Source organism: Schistocerca cancellata, chromosome 7, assembly GCF_023864275.1.
Source record: "Schistocerca cancellata isolate TAMUIC-IGC-003103 chromosome 7, iqSchCanc2.1, whole genome shotgun sequence".
Taxonomy (NCBI): domain Eukaryota; kingdom Metazoa; phylum Arthropoda; class Insecta; order Orthoptera; family Acrididae; genus Schistocerca; species Schistocerca cancellata.
This window is the reverse complement of record NC_064632.1, coordinates 251153066-251169687: the sequence shown is the minus strand read 5'-3', so window position 1 is coordinate 251169687 and position 16622 is coordinate 251153066. Positions and strand designations below refer to the sequence as shown.

Sequence of the window (16622 nt, the reverse complement as noted above, 5' to 3'; positions counted from 1 at the left end):
GCACAGAGTGGCAGATCATGGGCCTAAATTTTGGGGAGCATTCCTAAAGAAGACGACGACGACGACGACCACCACCACCACCACCACCACCACCACCACCACCAAGATGACACAGACGACTGCTACTACTACTGCTGTTGCTGCTACTACTACTACTACTACTACTACTACTACTACTACTACTAATATTAATAATATCACCACCACTCGCTTATATTTACGAATGAACTGTTAGATTGGGTTTTTGAGTGTCATTACTTGTAAGATGAAATTAACTCGATGATCCTTCTGCTTCTCGAATCTTTTGACGACATTGTCATACCATATGTCTTGGCTTTCAAGTATTCCAAATTAGGCACTTGCTGCAGGAATGGTAGCATGTAAACAAAATAGTTTGAAAATTTCTAGAAGAATCTGGTCCATTTCATTCTCAATCATTCATCTGATAATGTATCCAAAACTGACAGAGTGAAATGTTACTTTATGCTGGGAAGAAAACACAGTCTCTAATTCTACACGCAACTGTGAGTGACGGAAGGATACATCATACATTATGTAATAATGAATCCGCACTGTCTACAGTTAAACGTCGACCACAAGTGGCGAACTGAGTGGTATCACGTAATATAAGGATGAGTGTTATCACGTAATATAAGGAAGAGTAGTTTATTACAATGTGAAAATCTTGTTTCCAGTTGCATTGTATTATCCAATACCTTGAAGTACTACTGTTTGTATTTTGACATCAATGGATTGCCATTGTATTCATCCATCATTTCAGTACTGTTCATTTAAGCTTCACCTTGCAAAATAAGTTGAGAGTTTCATGGAATTTAAAAAGTCGATAAATTTATTTTCATTTCTTAACTTTATGTAAGCTATGTATTCTGAGACAGCATTGTTGTAAAAGTACACATTGTTTTTTTCTGAAGAATGTTGAAAGGCAGTTCATTCTTTCAAAAACAGAGGGTAAAAACCACAGGCTTCTCTTTAGTCATTGCACTATAATCTGGACTGCTGGTTGTTGGATTTAAAATCTTGATTAGACCCGGACAGTTTCATGAATTACAGGTATTACACATTACAGTTCCATCTTGTCTGACTGCTGGAGTGAATATGTTTACCAACAGTATTGTGGAGAATTCCTGTCCATTAAAGTACTTTTGGAAGAAAGCAGGAATAACCTGAAGTGTGGACAAAAAAATCCTTAATGTTTTTATACAAGAACAGCTCTGCTGGAAAGCTAAATTTAAATGATATGCAAAACAGTGAGTTGAGGAGAGCTTGGGGGTGGGTGTGCTTGTGTGGAGGGGGGGGGGGGGGTCAATATCGCGGATCTTAGTTTGCAGGCGATTTAATTCTCTTGCCAGAACAGAAGCATGAGCATAGGTTTGGGCTGCCGTATCATAATTCTGAAGCTTGCCTCTCAGAACATTGAATAAAGCAGCAGCAGTTCTAGCTTGGCTAACATCATGAAAACAAAAAAATATTCTTGAATGCCTCTGACAAGAGTCCATTTGGATCACAACAATAAAGCAATGTGACTTGTCTGAAGTGTCTGTTGTTTTGTACACAGTGCAGGTGTAAAATGAGGCTCTGTCCAAAATTGAATGTATATACTCGCAAATCTGCTCACTTATAAATTTAATCGCTTCGTTCTGTATAGCCTTTGAAAGTCTCCAAAAATAGCACATTTTCTTCCAGTTTGCTTTCAAATCTTTGTCTCTGCTTAGCACAAGTTTAAAAATGGCTCTGAAATTTAAGAGACCCAGGGAATCTTCTAATAATCATGACACCTGAAAGCTAGTTCCAGCTTACGCAAAAGACTTGTGACATCAGTTAGAATTTTCAAGATGTCTCTGTTTGCTTTCACTTCATTGTTGTGTTTCTTCAGTTTGTCATGTTAATTAAGTAGCTCCAAAGTACTAAATAGTTCTTTATGTGAAATAAAGATATGTAAATAATCTTTAGAAGAAGTGTAATGTGCTAAATCTGTAAACAGATTGTCAAAATCCTCAGCAGACCATACAGTTTTTCTTGTGCTTAACAGCTAACTTGGCGAGTAGAATACTTTCCCTATCATAGGGCTCACACGTAACCACTTGTGCTGCTCATACCAAGAACTCTGGAATCCACATGTTTTGAACTTATCTTTCTGAATGTAATGTCCTTTCTTCAAAATTAAATGTCTTCCAGTTTTGCACCTCCTTGAAAACAAAGGCTCCTGAAAGTAAGTAATGAAGTCCTCACTTGAAAGTGTTACATCAGTACCTGTACAAGACTAGGCTCCAACCATGTTCACTACAATCAGGACAATTGTAGTCCAATTCATGAACGATGGCAGTCCATGCAGCTTGAGACAAGGACAGGGATTGCATTGTTGCCAGTTCCAAGTGACAGTTGCGGTGCACACATACACATGCTTGTGCCTGATGAAAGCATGTACCCTGCAAATTATGTCTATTGCTTTATTGTGTAGAATTTGTCACTCACCACCACCATCAGGCATGACAACTCTAATCCAGTGGATTAAAAATTCACTAAGCAACTTGCTATGACTCCAGATAATAGCATTCACAACAGTGGTCGGAACACTACTGAAAACTCACTGATTGTTGGCGAACGCGTGACGTAGGGGCATAGAACTAGCATAAACTCGACCATAAATGTCCATGACTCCAACTGTAACATAAGAGCAACCTAGAGGGAGGTGGCACCACAGCCACTGGCCTCTCGTGCTGTGGAAGTGCATGGCAACACTGCCATGACAGCTTGTTACCCCTCTTCTCTTCCTAGTAGTGACAACATGGTTACCATGGCAACTGAGTGTTGCCAGAGGCCAGGCATATACATGGCCGCCTTGCTATATGCCTCATGCCTCCGCTTAGGTTAGGTCTAAGCTTTCGCACTTTGACTTGTTCTGTAGTGCTGGTAGTTTAGAAGGAATAACACGAGCTAATGTCTTGCACACTCACTGACAAAGGTGCATGAAGGTGTATTGTATAAATAATTATTGCTGCTGCTACCACCAACACCACCACAACAGAAAAGTGAGGAGGCCTGGCCTCTCTTGCCTCCTCTGATAAATTAGTGTTGGTAGCATGGTGAACAGCCATGACTGGTATATGGGGCAACAAAAATCCACTTGCAACCTCAGAACATGTTCTTGACAGCTTCAGAGTCAATGTCTTTTGTGCTCTTAGCAACTTGAAAGTGTATGAACCTTTCTTATTCTTGGAGAAAACTGTTACTGCTATTGTATCTGGATATTCTCGAAAACTTCTTGATCCCACAAATCAGTGAAGATAACAGACATTGGATAATTTACGACAAGCAAGACAGCATGCCACCTCATTTCCTCATGGAAGTTTGAGGTTTTTTGAATAATTGCTGGCTGTGAAGGGCCAATCGCATGGGCACTTCACTCCTCAAACTTGACACCAGTGGATTTCTTTCTCTGGGGTTTCATTAAAGACTGTATGTTTGTTCCTCCGCTATCTAACAATTTAGCTGACCCCCAAAATTGAATCTACATTGCCAGTGCACGTTACACTTGATTTGCCGCACCAAGTGTGGGTTCAAATTTATTACTGGTGGGATGTTTGCTGCATCACAAATGGTAGTCACATTGAACCAAAATTACACTTGACACTTTAATGTGAAACTGGAAGTTGTTTGCTTGCTACAAAATGGCACATCTACTGATTTTGTAAGTTATTTCAGTAAATTACTCTATCATTCCAAAGCTGTGAACTTCTTTTAGGCACACTCTGTACAAGCTAACAGAATATTGGACCTGCTTTGAAACTTGATTCCTGGCAGGTGAAATTCATTATGCCCTCTGTAATGGAATTTTAGTGCTGTTTATTAAAAAGCTGAAACACCAGAAAATTGTAGTGAAATTATGACCTACAGAGGACTGAAACCTGTAGTGACTGACAATTAACCCATAACATAAATATGTATATCTTATTGAACACAAATAGCTAGGAAGAGCAATTCCTTTTTTTTAATTCACTGGAAACCATAATAACTGTAAATGTGTAAGAGTATTTGTCTGGAGTAATTAGAACATTTTATTGGAAATGTAGATATAGGCTGAGATTTTATGGAAGAACCTTAAGGAAATATAATTCAGTCACAAAAGAGGTAGCGTACAAAACCCTCATTCGACCAGTTCATGAATATTGTTTGCCAGTTTTTCAGCCATTGGGATTAATAGTCGAGGAGCATGAAAGGGTAGCAGTGGTTGGGAAGGGAGTGAGACAGGGTTGTAGCCTATCCCCGATGTTATTTAATCTGTATATTGAGCAAGCAGTAAAGGAAACATTAGAAAAATTCAGAGTAGGAATTAAAAATCCATGGAGAAAAATAAAAACTTTGAGGTTCACCAATGAATTGTAATTATGTCAGAGACAGCAAAGAAACTGGAAGAGCAGTTGAACGGACTGGACAGTGTCTTGAAAGGAGGATATAAGATGAACATCAACAAAAGCAAAAAGAGGATAATGAAATGTAGTAGACTTGACTCAGGTAATGCTAAGGAATTAGATTAGGAAATGAGACACTTAAAGTAGTAAAGGAGTTTTGCTATTTGGGGAGCAAAATAACTGATGATGGTCGAAGTAGAGAGGATATAAAATGTAGACTGGCAATGGCAAGGAAAGTGTTTCTGAAGAAGAGAAATTTGTTAACATCGTGTATAGATTTAAGTGTCGGCAAGTAGTTTCTGAAAGTATAGAGTGTAGCAATGTATGGAAGTGAAATATGGATGATAAATAGTTTAGACAAGAAGAGAATAGAAGCTTTCGAAATGTGATGCTACAGAAGAATGCTGAAGATTAGGTGGGTAGATCACATAACTAATGAGGAGGTGCTGAATAGAATTGGGAGGAGAGAAATTTGTGGCACAGCTTGATTAGGAGGGATTGGTTGGTAGAACATGTCCTGAGGCATCAAGGGATCACCAATTTAGTATTGAAAGGCAGTGTGGAGGGTAAAAATTATAGAGGGAGACCAAGAAGGTTTGTTTAGTATACATGAAATTGTTTAGTTGCTCTTCGAACTTAAGTGGCTGACACTCTGACACTACAAGAGGTGTTGTGAATCAGAAAGAGTTAACTTTTTAATTCTGAGAACCTAAATTTCAAGCAGAGTTAAGAAACATATTGCTTCTTTGTGCATCCATCTCAAAGAATGACCATGATGGAAAAATCCGAAATTTTATCACATGCAGTGTCTTACCAACAGTCCTCTATCCTGTACCCCATTCCCGAATTGCACAGGAAAGCATGGGCTTGGAGGAATGATAATGGCAACAAAACTACCCTGTCCTGTCACACACCATGAAAAGACTTTCAAAGTAATATTGATGTAGCTCCACATTCCCACACTTAAATAAGAGATAACAACAAACAGGTTCTTCAGTATAGTGGTCCAACAAGTCACTACAGTTATTGGTAACTGCCAGGCATGATAGAAAATATGGTGTCATCAAACCTTGTAGATAGTGATTTCCATGCTGAAATGGAATGTATACAGAAACCGTATGATGTTTTTATTTATTCTCTCTGTGTGTGTATATATGTATCCAAGGCCCATGTTTTAGAGACTTCATGCATCTTCTACTCCAACGTGTGTCTTCTACTATAATTTCTACATAGCAGCCGACTGCTAATTTATCCCCCTACTGCTTACAAGTTGATCCAAGCACAGATTTAAAAACTGATACTTCTACAAAGCATGTCATCTGTCCCGTTTTTCTTTGCTTCTTGCCTCCCTAAGGCATGATCAGAAAACTTGAGTGCGAGTTTGTGACTGTGCACACAAACAAATACTGTAATTCAGTTGCCACAGCATTGTTGTGAATTGCATTGTTTTATTTTTGGTACTGAGTATTCCATGTGAAAACATTTTGTGGTTCATGGTGTAAACCACCAGAGACAACAAAAAGAAGTAATTTCAAATGTGGTAACACTTAGTATATATAACATGAAACTTTGGTCATGTTTGCAGTAGAGAATTAGGAAGGTGCAGCTTAAGTTTTTGAACATCTCATTGTGTGTGTGTGTGTGTGTGTGTGTGTGTGTGTGTGCTGCCATTTATGAGCCACCATCCAGTTTCTTGTACATATTGCAGTTCAAACTGTTGTTAAACTTTATTGCCTAGTGGCACCTTCAGTGAACCAGACGACTCTGAATTTCTGTGACTGAAGTTAGTTGCTAAGGTCTTTTAGAAGGCACATATTGATAATAAACTACAGATGGGAAATTCAATTACATTTGCAATTATAATATTGCTCCATCGTCACTAATGATCAATGAAAGTTGTTTGGCTACTTTCAATCATGAATGCCAAATAAGGTAATATCTATTGGCAGTGCAGCCCAGTTGAGGCAAAAACAATAATTTTAGCCGATATGTGAGTCATTCACAGAATTAATTTGAGAAACTGGTGCAGTTCTATTATTTAAAAATCTGGAGACACTTACGCTGATATGACGGTTGATCTACTTGCTTATGAGAGTTTCAGTTAACAGGAACATTTTTGAAAGGAACTGCAGCATCTGTTCAGAAACTTGAATATAATACTAGAAAAGTCTGTTCATATATGATCACTTAATTTCTGTTGAACCAAGTTGTTACAGCACTAAACTCATTTGGGAACATAACCCTGTGATACACAATGTATTCAGGATATTTTCTTTTTCATTATTGCCAGCATTCTGTTCCAGAGTATACTATGGAATGATTTTTGGTTGGTCCTTAGTACCTAGCTGGGTACCCAGTCTTTTTATGTTATCTTTAATCCAGATTTAATGACTAGACAGGTTTGTAAGTAAAGTCAGTTTGTTTCTTTACAGGTATCCCTTAATTTCAGATGCACTAAAAAATCTGAGCTACATTACACAGCTGTGTAGTATTGTTATCCTTCAGTTTTTACTTTTTATTTTTATTTGGTCCTGTTGGTTACATATGATACAGCCAGTGTACAAGTAATATAGGACAATGCAAAGTAACAGCATCACACTTTATCTTTAAGGGAGTGCTTTTCTTATGCAGTTTCCCCCACTCTTGTACATCATAACTCTAAGTATTCATTCATTTTATAGAAAGTTTGTTCGATGAGGAATAATTTTAGTTTCCTTTTGAAAACCTGTACATTATTTGTTTCCTTTTTTATATTGATGGGGAGCTTATTGAAGACCTTTACACTTGACTCAGTAACTCCCCTATGTACTTTAGTGAGGGTTGCAGAGCCTTGATGAAAATTTTTCACCTGTCTTGTGTCATGGTTGTGGATGTCACAATTTTTATGAAAGAGTTCCTTGTTGGCTACAAATAACATCAGTGAGTATATATACTGACCTGTGATGGTAAGTATCCTGAGAGATTTGAAGAGACCTCTGCAAGATGTCCCATTAGGGACCCCACATATTAGCCTCACTGCTTGTTTTTGTGTTCTGAAGACTTTTTCAACACCTGCAGCATTTCCCCAGAAGATTATGCCTTAGGAGAGAACATAATGGAAATATGCAGAATATGACAACATTATTTCTCTGTCTACTAACTGATGGAGAGCTCTTAGTGCAAAGCATGAAGAGCTAAGTTTCTTGACCAGCTGATCAATTTGTTCTTTCCATCTTAGGTGACTGTCTATCTGGATACCTAGGAATTTTGTATGTGTGGTATCATTAATTTTGTGATTGTTAACATGTATTTCAGGAGCTTAATTTTTTGTCAGAAACTGTATCATATTGGCTTTTGAAATATTTAAGGTTAGGCTATTCGCAGTGAACCATTTGTGTACCTGAGTAAAGACTGTCATGGCTGTATCCTGCATTGTGGAGTTGGATCCTTTTACGAGGATACTTGTATCGTCGGCAAACATTACTATTTTTGCTCTGTTGTTAATTGTGATTGGTAGGTCATTAATGTAGATCAGGAAAATTAATGGCCCAAGAATTGAGCCCTGTGTGCCTCCATACTTTATATTTCACCAGTCTGATGTTGATGCTGCTCCTGTCCCTCTTAAGACAACCCTTTGCTTCCTGTTCTGTATGTATGATTCTAACCAAGTCAAAGATTTGTCTTTAATGCCATAATGTGGAAGCGTTTTTTAAGAGTGTGTTGTGATCTACACAATCAAATGCCTTGGCAAGGTCACAAAATATCCCCATTGGATACCTTTTGTAATTTAGTTCACCTAAAATTTCATCTGTTTGGTTAAATACAGCTCTGTCTGTGGAGGAGCCCTTACGAAAGCCGAACTGTGTAGGAGCCAGTAAGCCATTTTGTGTAGTGTGACTATAAATCCTACCATACACTATTCTCTCAAATGCCTTTGAGAATACTGGCAGCAGGGAGATGGGCCGTTAGTTGGATATTACATCCCTTGCTCCACTTTTGTGGATTGGCATCACTACTGCATGTATTAATCTATCTGGAAACACACCAGTTTCCATAGATTGGTTACACAAATAGCCCCAGGAATCTGAGTTTTTGAGTAATTTTATGGTTTTTTCAATTTCTTTAGGGATTGTACTTCTGAAATGAAGTGCTACTTTAGATGTCATTTGCATGTGGTTAAGTAGTTCAATAGCTGCTCTGTGAGCCTGTTTGTTATGGTTCACTGTTTTTCCAGCTACAGAGAGAAACAAATTGTTGAAATCTGTGAAAACTTTGTGTTTATTATTGTCAGGTTTTGTGTTCCTGTTGGTCTCGCTTTTTATGATGTGCCGTATGGTTTTTATTTTATTGTTTTAATTGCTTATTCTTTGTGCATAGTGCAACTGTTTGGCCTTCTTGATTACACTTGTTAAAATTTTACAGTATTTGTTGTAATAATTTAACCTCAACCATTCCTCATCTTTGCCATAGTTTAGAATCCTCAGTGAAATTTCTGTTTAAGACAGAGCTCTGTACTGACCCAAAGGTAGTAGAGAAAACTGAATTTGACCATAAGGAAACGTTTCTCATAAAATTAGGTTACCTTGGCCGAGGGATGCACGGACCACAGACTGCAAGCTGCCTGACATCGATATGATAAGGGCACAAGGGCAGTCAGCAAAATCTTATTAAAAAAGTAATTTGATGTTTTGCTGGAAATCAAGTTACCAGAGACAAGAGTTGGGAATTGTGAGAAACAGGCATTGGTTTGGTGGGAGTGACTTACCTATGCCTCTATTAACTATGATTCCATTTTCTTGCCATTTCTTAGTGGACTAAAGCTGTATATACAAACACAAAGACAACTTGAGTTCACCAGGCTTGTGTAAGGATTTGCATCCCACAGATAAAAGAAATATGTATGTCATGCGTGTATCTTCCTGATTCCCTGCTTCTTATTTTGATGAAATATCTTTGAGCATTGGCTAAAAGGACAAATTTGCGTAATCTGGTGATTTGTGAGATACTTCAAATGGTATGAATTTCATGTGCGTTGTACCATAATTACAGCCAGTTACTGCTGTGTTGTCAGTCGTGGTGTTTATTACAAGATCATCTGGCAGTGAATGTACATGATGTTCCCATGCTCTCCTTGAGAAAGAATTTGTTTGTTTAAACATTGTTCAATCCTTTTGTCTAGATAATTGTTATTTACAATTTTGTCTGTTAAATGAGTATCAGACTGTGTTAAAACCAGACAGATCGCAACAGTGTTACTTTGTTAGTATTATGCAGTGTGAATATGTGCACTGCTAAATTCAGCAAAATCTGTTCTCCGTCTCATTCTCAAAGAAATTAATGTTTTCGTAATGATATTTGACTTCATATTTTGTAATTTTCTTAGAACATAATTAAATATGTTGATTTTAATAGTAATAATAATTAATTTTTCTGTTTTTGTTTTGTTAAGGGTTCCACAACTTGTATAGTGTACTGGTCTACATGCCACTGACAAAGACATCTGAACCATTTACAAAAATATTCCACGAAACTGTTGTTAATGTAAGGAAATTTGAGTACACATGGAAGATACGCAATATAACACACTGTGGAAAGCAACCAGGAGAAGCTCTAGAGTCGTCCATATTCTGTGCTGGTGACGATTGTTCAGTTAAATGGCAGTTGCTTTTGTATCCTTATGGTTCATACAAGGAGTTCAGAAAAAGCCTCTCTCTTCATCTCACCCTCGTGTCATGTCACCAGTCATCAGTATATGCCAAATATAGATTTAGTTTACTGGATAGCAATGAGAAAGAACATTTTGTGAAGTCAACAAGTTGGGCTGTTTTGTTCAGACCCGGTTACTGGCAAGGCTACGACGAATATGTCGATCGGAGCAGCTTGTTAGATTCTCCTTTCGATCTGCTGTCAGACGATACGCTGACAATCCGTTGTAGCGGAGGAGTTGTAGCGGACTGGACAGTACCTGTGCCGGAGTGCAGTCTACGTGAGGATCTTGGGGCTCTACTAGATTCTGCCAGATTTGGCGACGTCTGGCTCTGGACATTAGATGGTCGTCACCTTCTGGCCCACAAAGCTATTTTAGCTGCACGTAGTCCAGTTTTCTCAGCTATGTTCAATCACAATATGGAAGAGACCAACTGCAATCGTGTAGATATAACAGATGTCGACTATGACGTCTTGCGGGAAGTAGTGCGCTACATGTATACTGGGCACACGCCAAACTTAGAAGGAGCAGCAGACTGTCTGTTAGCTGCTGCCGATAAGTATCAGCTCCCTGGTTTGAAAGCCATGTGCGAAAATGAACTCGGTGCGGGGCTTACCACAGAAAATGCTGCCGGACTGCTCATTCTCGCTGATCGCCACGGCGCAGCTTCCCTCAAGGAGCGTACTCTCAGATTTATAGATGCACATCTGAAACATGTAATTGGAACTGCTGGATGGAAACAAGTAACCTTGTCACATCCTAACCTTGTTAAGGAAGTGTCAGGGGAACCTTTGCTCCATGATGGAACGTAAAAGGGATGATAGGAATATTTTTTCGTATTGTATACATATGGGTAAAAGGTGCAAAAAGCATTCTTAGGCATTGCTACTGCTGATCTAGAAATTTGCATACTGTACACATATCTGTTAAAAAATCTTATTTCTCTGCCATTTTTCACTATTTTGCATTTATTTTTATAATTTTATTTCTTGTTGTATAGACTGTAATTACTTTTCTGTAGTGTTGAAACTTCTGTGCATTATCGTGTGTAATGTGTGATGACAGGTGAAACATTAGTTGGACCAATTGTGTGGTTTCTTGCATTTTTCTGCTACGTGTTACAGAATTTCCTACAATTTTACTATTCATGCAACATGTACTTACTGTGGTTATCAGTACTGTGTAGGCATCTGCAAGGGGAAGGGGTTGTGCAAATTAACATTAGAAATAGAAAGCATGGAGTAATGCAGTAAATCCTTAAACATGAACAGATCTCAAGTTTCATAAGCAAATAGTGCTGTAGCTGTCATTAAAGTTGAATAAGTGTTTTTTAAAAATTCCATGTTTCTTCACTTCATAGAACATTAACACTTTTTGTTGGTTATTTTTGTTGATATCCAGCAGTATTTTCGCAATTATTCTGAATTTTTATATTTCAGATTTTATAATTTCAGTATCAACATAACACCATTGGCCTATAATAATTTTTTGTTAATATTTTCTGTCTATACTTAATAAATGATCAGTTACTTTCGGTGTAATCATACGATGTTATCATTTCGGATTGTTGAATTTCAGACAGTAGCAATTTTAGAATTTTGCCCCCTGTTGGATTAATTTCTGTGGATGTTCCGCCTTACTGTATTCCATTCCATTTAAATTTATATTGCCTCACTCCTATTTACATTTGCAACCTGCTTGCTGTGTCATTACCCATGTACATTGTGAATACATGTTATGACACGAGTTTACATTATAATGTTTCTTTGTAGTGGACAGCTCAGGGTAAATTATTTATAGTTATTCACATTTTAAAAATTTTTTTGTTCCTATTGCCTCATATCTCTTTAACAATGAGGAAGAAATTACTCAGGTTTGAAATAAGTATCAGTATTGATTTTGGTTTTATTGTCTTTGATAATTATATTAACCTGATCACTATTAGTGCAATTTCTATGTATATTTGTAAATAATTGATCAATACAAACTGATGTAATTGTGTGGCATGTGTAGCACAGTTACTAATCTTTGTACATATTTAATTTTTTGAAGTTAAGTTTGATTATTGCAACACAGTTTGTGAACCAACTGCAGTGGATTTTGCAGTGGACTTTATAAGTGAAAATTGTTATGTCTGAGTAACAAGGCAAAGTTCAGAAGGTGGTTTAGTATGCAGATGAAGGAGCTGGTGATCTACAGAACATGCTTGACACAGTAGTTGACTTCAAGATGTTGCCTGTTTGCGTAGTATTGAAAGTTTATGAATTAAATGATAATGATATATTAAAATTGTATCATGTATGGATGACTGAAAAGCAAGCAGGAGATGCATTGTTCATTTAATATTGTGAAAATGATTTATTAATGTTCTATCATCTTAATTTTCAAGGTAGTAATAAGCTAACGTATGTTGAATTTGCTTGAAAGAATTATACTGCAGAATACGAGAGTAAAAAAATTGTTGAATGTCATTTACATTACAAAACCAAATAAATATAAATATTTTAATTTGTTGTTGTAGCCAGAAGTAACACTAGCTAGCTATGAAGGCTAGACCCTTTACATTGATGAAATGCAGCAAATCATATTTGGCAATCTTCTGTTTTATGATGTTTCAGTTGGGTACCCAAATAACATTTTTTTTTAACTGATCCTACTACCAGTCAATGGAAAATGTACAAGGCTGAGTATGAGTACTCACAACATTAACTGCAACTTATTTAAATATTTATTCCTCTTGTCTTCTTTGAAATTAGTGTAGCCAAAGGAAACTGATGTCTGTAAATGAGAGGAAACAGAAGAAAAATAAATATCTATAAAAAGCAATTTACATTAAATCCGAGTAAGTTGTCACACTAGTGCACTATGAAACCACCAGTTGCAAACTTGAGTGTTAGAATCAAACTGGGCGCATCTGCACGTAGGACACACCTGCATTTTTGACAGTGGGACAGTAGTTGGTGTGATGAGGAAAGAAGGCAGTTACAGTAGCCTGTTTGGGTGAATGATGTTGAGACATTTATTGAACAAACTATTCTGATGAGCTTTTGACAGATTAGAGGCAGGGCAGAATTACAGGTGCTTAAATATTCATCCTTCTATTGCTCACAGACTAATACAATAATTTGTCATGAGCTGTTTGACATCCAGAAGGATCAGCTGAGGATAACCATGTCAACAACACAATCCAATGTCTGATAGTCATTTCTAGACATTTCAGTAAATAAGAATGTGACTGTAATCAAACTGCAGCCCCCCCCCCTCCCATTTTTTTAAACCAATACTATATACAGTGGGGTTTATGAGGATGTGTACAGCTTGTCATTGACCTCGAGAGAAGTGCTTGCTGTAGCTATGCCAATGTTCACGTTGGACGTTGCTCAGTGGAGAGCAGTTTTCATCATAAATGAATTGCAGTCAACATTTAAAGCAACTGCGCCTTTGTTTTGCTTTGGTAGGAAACCAGTACTCATGAGTTGTTAGGTGGACATAAAGACTTCTACATTTTACCACTGAAAACAATCTTACCATTGGAAATTGTGATTGAACTGCTATACCAACCTGACATCCTTAACAGTTCTGTAAATACTGTTTTGTTGCAATAGTGTTGATTTCAGACATACTGACAAACATAACTGCAATGCTATGAAAACGATATGTAACAAATAACAAACTGGCATGAAGTTTACTACATGCTTTGTTATGCAAATGATCAGTATTTCAGTGCAACCACACAAAGTAGCTGCAAGTAATGCATCTACATTCTGCATGTAAGGAAAGATCATGCAGTGGGTTTTTCATTCAGAATCTGCATTTGGATATTTATTGTTTTGAAAAGATGTGCTGGACCTTATGTGACAAGTCCACCAGCACATATTATCTGCCAGTGGCAGGATCATGGCCCATTGACAGTGCAGTTTACCATTCCACAATATTGCTACTTGTGTTGGTCAGGTCACTGTGATTGTAATAAGGATATGGAAGTGATAGGTTGAAGAGGATCTTAATCACCATCCTGTAGGATCTCAGTGGCCTCATGCAACTACACTCCTGGAAATGGAAAAAAGAACACATTGACACCGGTGTGTCAGACCCACCATGCTTGCTCCGGACACTGCGAGAGGGCTGTACAAGCAATGATCACACGCACGGCACAGCGGACACACCAGGATCCGCGCTGTTGGCCGTCGAATGGCGCTAGCTGCGCAGCATTTGTGCACCGCCGCCGTCAGTGTCAGCCAGTTTACCGTGGCATACGGAGCTCCATCGCAGTCTTTAACACTGGTAGCATGCCACGACAGCATGGACGTGAACCGTATGTGCAGTTGACGGACTTTGAACGAGGGCGTATAGTGGGCATGCGGGAGGCCGGGTGGACGTACCGCCGAATTGCTCAACACGTGGGGCGTGAGGTCTCCACAGTACATCGATGTTGTCGCCAGTGGTCAGCGGAAGGTGCACGTGCCCGTCGACCTGGGACCGGACTGCAGCGACGCACGGATGCACGCCAAGACCGTAGGATCCTACGCAGTGCCGTAGGGGACCGCACCGCCACTTCCCAGCAAATTAGGGACACTTGCTCCTGGGGTATCGGCGAGGACCATTCGCAACCATCTCCATGAAGCTGGGCTATGGTCCCGCACACCGTTAGGCCGTCTTCCGCTCACGCCCCAACATCGTGCTGCCCGCCTCCAGTGGTGTCGCGACAGGCGTGAATGGAGGGACGAATGGAGACGTGTCGTCTTCAGCGATGAGAGTCGCTTCTGCCTTGGTGCCAATGATGGTCGTATGCGTGTTTGGCGCCGTGCAGGTGAGCGCCACAATCAGGACTGCATACGTCCGAGCCACACAGGGCCAACACCCGGCATCATGGTGTGGGGAGCGATCTCCTATACTGGCCGTACACCACTGGTGATCGTCGAGGGGACACTGAATAGTGCACGGTACATCCAAACCGTCATCGAACCCATCGTTCTACCATTCCTAGACTGGCAAGGGAACTTGCTGTTCCAACAGGACAATGCACGTCCGCATGTATCTCGTGCCACCCAACGTGCTCTAGAAGGTGTAAGTCAACTACCCTGGCCAGCAAGATCTCCGGATCTGTCCCCCATTGAGCATGTTTGGGACTGGATGAAGCGTCGTCTCACGCGGTCTGCACGTCCAGCACGAACGCTGGTCCAACTGAGGTGCCAGGTGGAAATGGCATGGCAAGCCGTTCCACAGGACTACATCCAGCATCTCTATGATCGTCTCCATGGGAGAATAGCAGCCTGCATTGCTGCGAAAGGTGGATATACACTTTACTAGTGCCGACATTGTGCATGCTCTGTTGCCTGTGTCTATGTGCCTGTGGTTCTGTCAGTGTGATCATGTGATGTATCTGACCCCAGGAATGTGTCAATAAAGTTTCCCCTTCCTGGGACAATGAATTCACGGTGTTCTTATTTCAATTTCCAGGAGTGTAGAATCTGAGGAGAAGACATGCTTTTACATGTGTACCTGAAAGAACAGACACTATTGACAATCCACAGCTGTACAGGCACATATGAAAGTATAATAAGCCTAGGTCTCGATTCCTTGTTTGTCTCTTTTTCCCCGTTATGGGAATCGAGGTCATGTTGTGAGCACTAGGTAATGAATTCTGTTGACTGTGATATAAGGATGTAGACAGTGTGACATGTGGAAGTCTGGGTCAGTCTGGAGAGTGTGCACGGAAAGTGCAACTGGTTAAGGTGACTGCTCATGATAAGTGGGAAATCTGGTTTTGAGTCCTGGTCCGGTACGAATTTTCATGTTACTATTGGGTTGTTGATCCATACCTGATTTAGCTGATGTCAAGGAATTCACATTCATTGAATTAGTTTCAAATTAGGAAACACGTTTGTTCAGCTGTGCAGTATCATTCAGTCTCATCATATAATTTGAATCAGGAAATGGGCACGTAAGAAGAAGCAAAAAAAAAAAAAAAATGCATGATCATGAGCAGTGTGGCGGCATCCGGAGCACCACAAATTGTCAGTGTGGCAACCACTGTTGTGGCTTCTCTCGATGCAGCAGTAGAGAAAGGTGCATGCCCAGTCACAACACTGGATGGTGTGGTAGCATGTAGCTATTTCAGATGGCTCTGGGTTCTTCATACATGCCTCTGGGATCTTAATACAATGTCACAATGTATATATCCCTATGTTTTCTTAGATGAAGTGTCATTGTCACATGTAGCAGTAACTTCAAGTGTGCCCCAGGGAAGTGTGTTAGGGCCCTTGCTGTTCATGTTGTTCATGTATAACCTTGCAGACAACATTAATAATAGCCTCAGAATTTTCACAGATGAAGCAGTTATCTGTAAAGAAGTCTGAAAGAAACTGCATAAATATTCAGTCAGATCTTGAAAAGATTTCAACATGATACAGGGGTTGGCAACTTGCCCTAAATGGTCAGAACTGTAAAATTTTGCACTTCACAAAACAAAAAAATGTAGTATCCTGTGACTATAGTATCAATGA

The 16622-nt window shown here is 39.2% G+C and overlaps 1 protein-coding gene across 1 annotated transcript in view; it reads left to right on the top strand.

Annotated features, from left to right (window-relative positions):
* The window catches only part of LOC126091910 (speckle-type POZ protein-like), a 44315-nt gene extending 31405 nt beyond the window's left edge, over positions 1 to 12910 (top strand). Inside the window, exon 2 of the mRNA XM_049907225.1 lies at positions 9859 to 12910. Coding sequence (XP_049763182.1) covers positions 9859 to 10928 — 1070 coding nt within the window. The 3' untranslated portion in view covers positions 10929 to 12910. The remainder of the gene's footprint in view (positions 1 to 9858) is intronic.
* The last annotated feature ends 3712 nt before the right edge of the window (positions 12911 to 16622 follow it).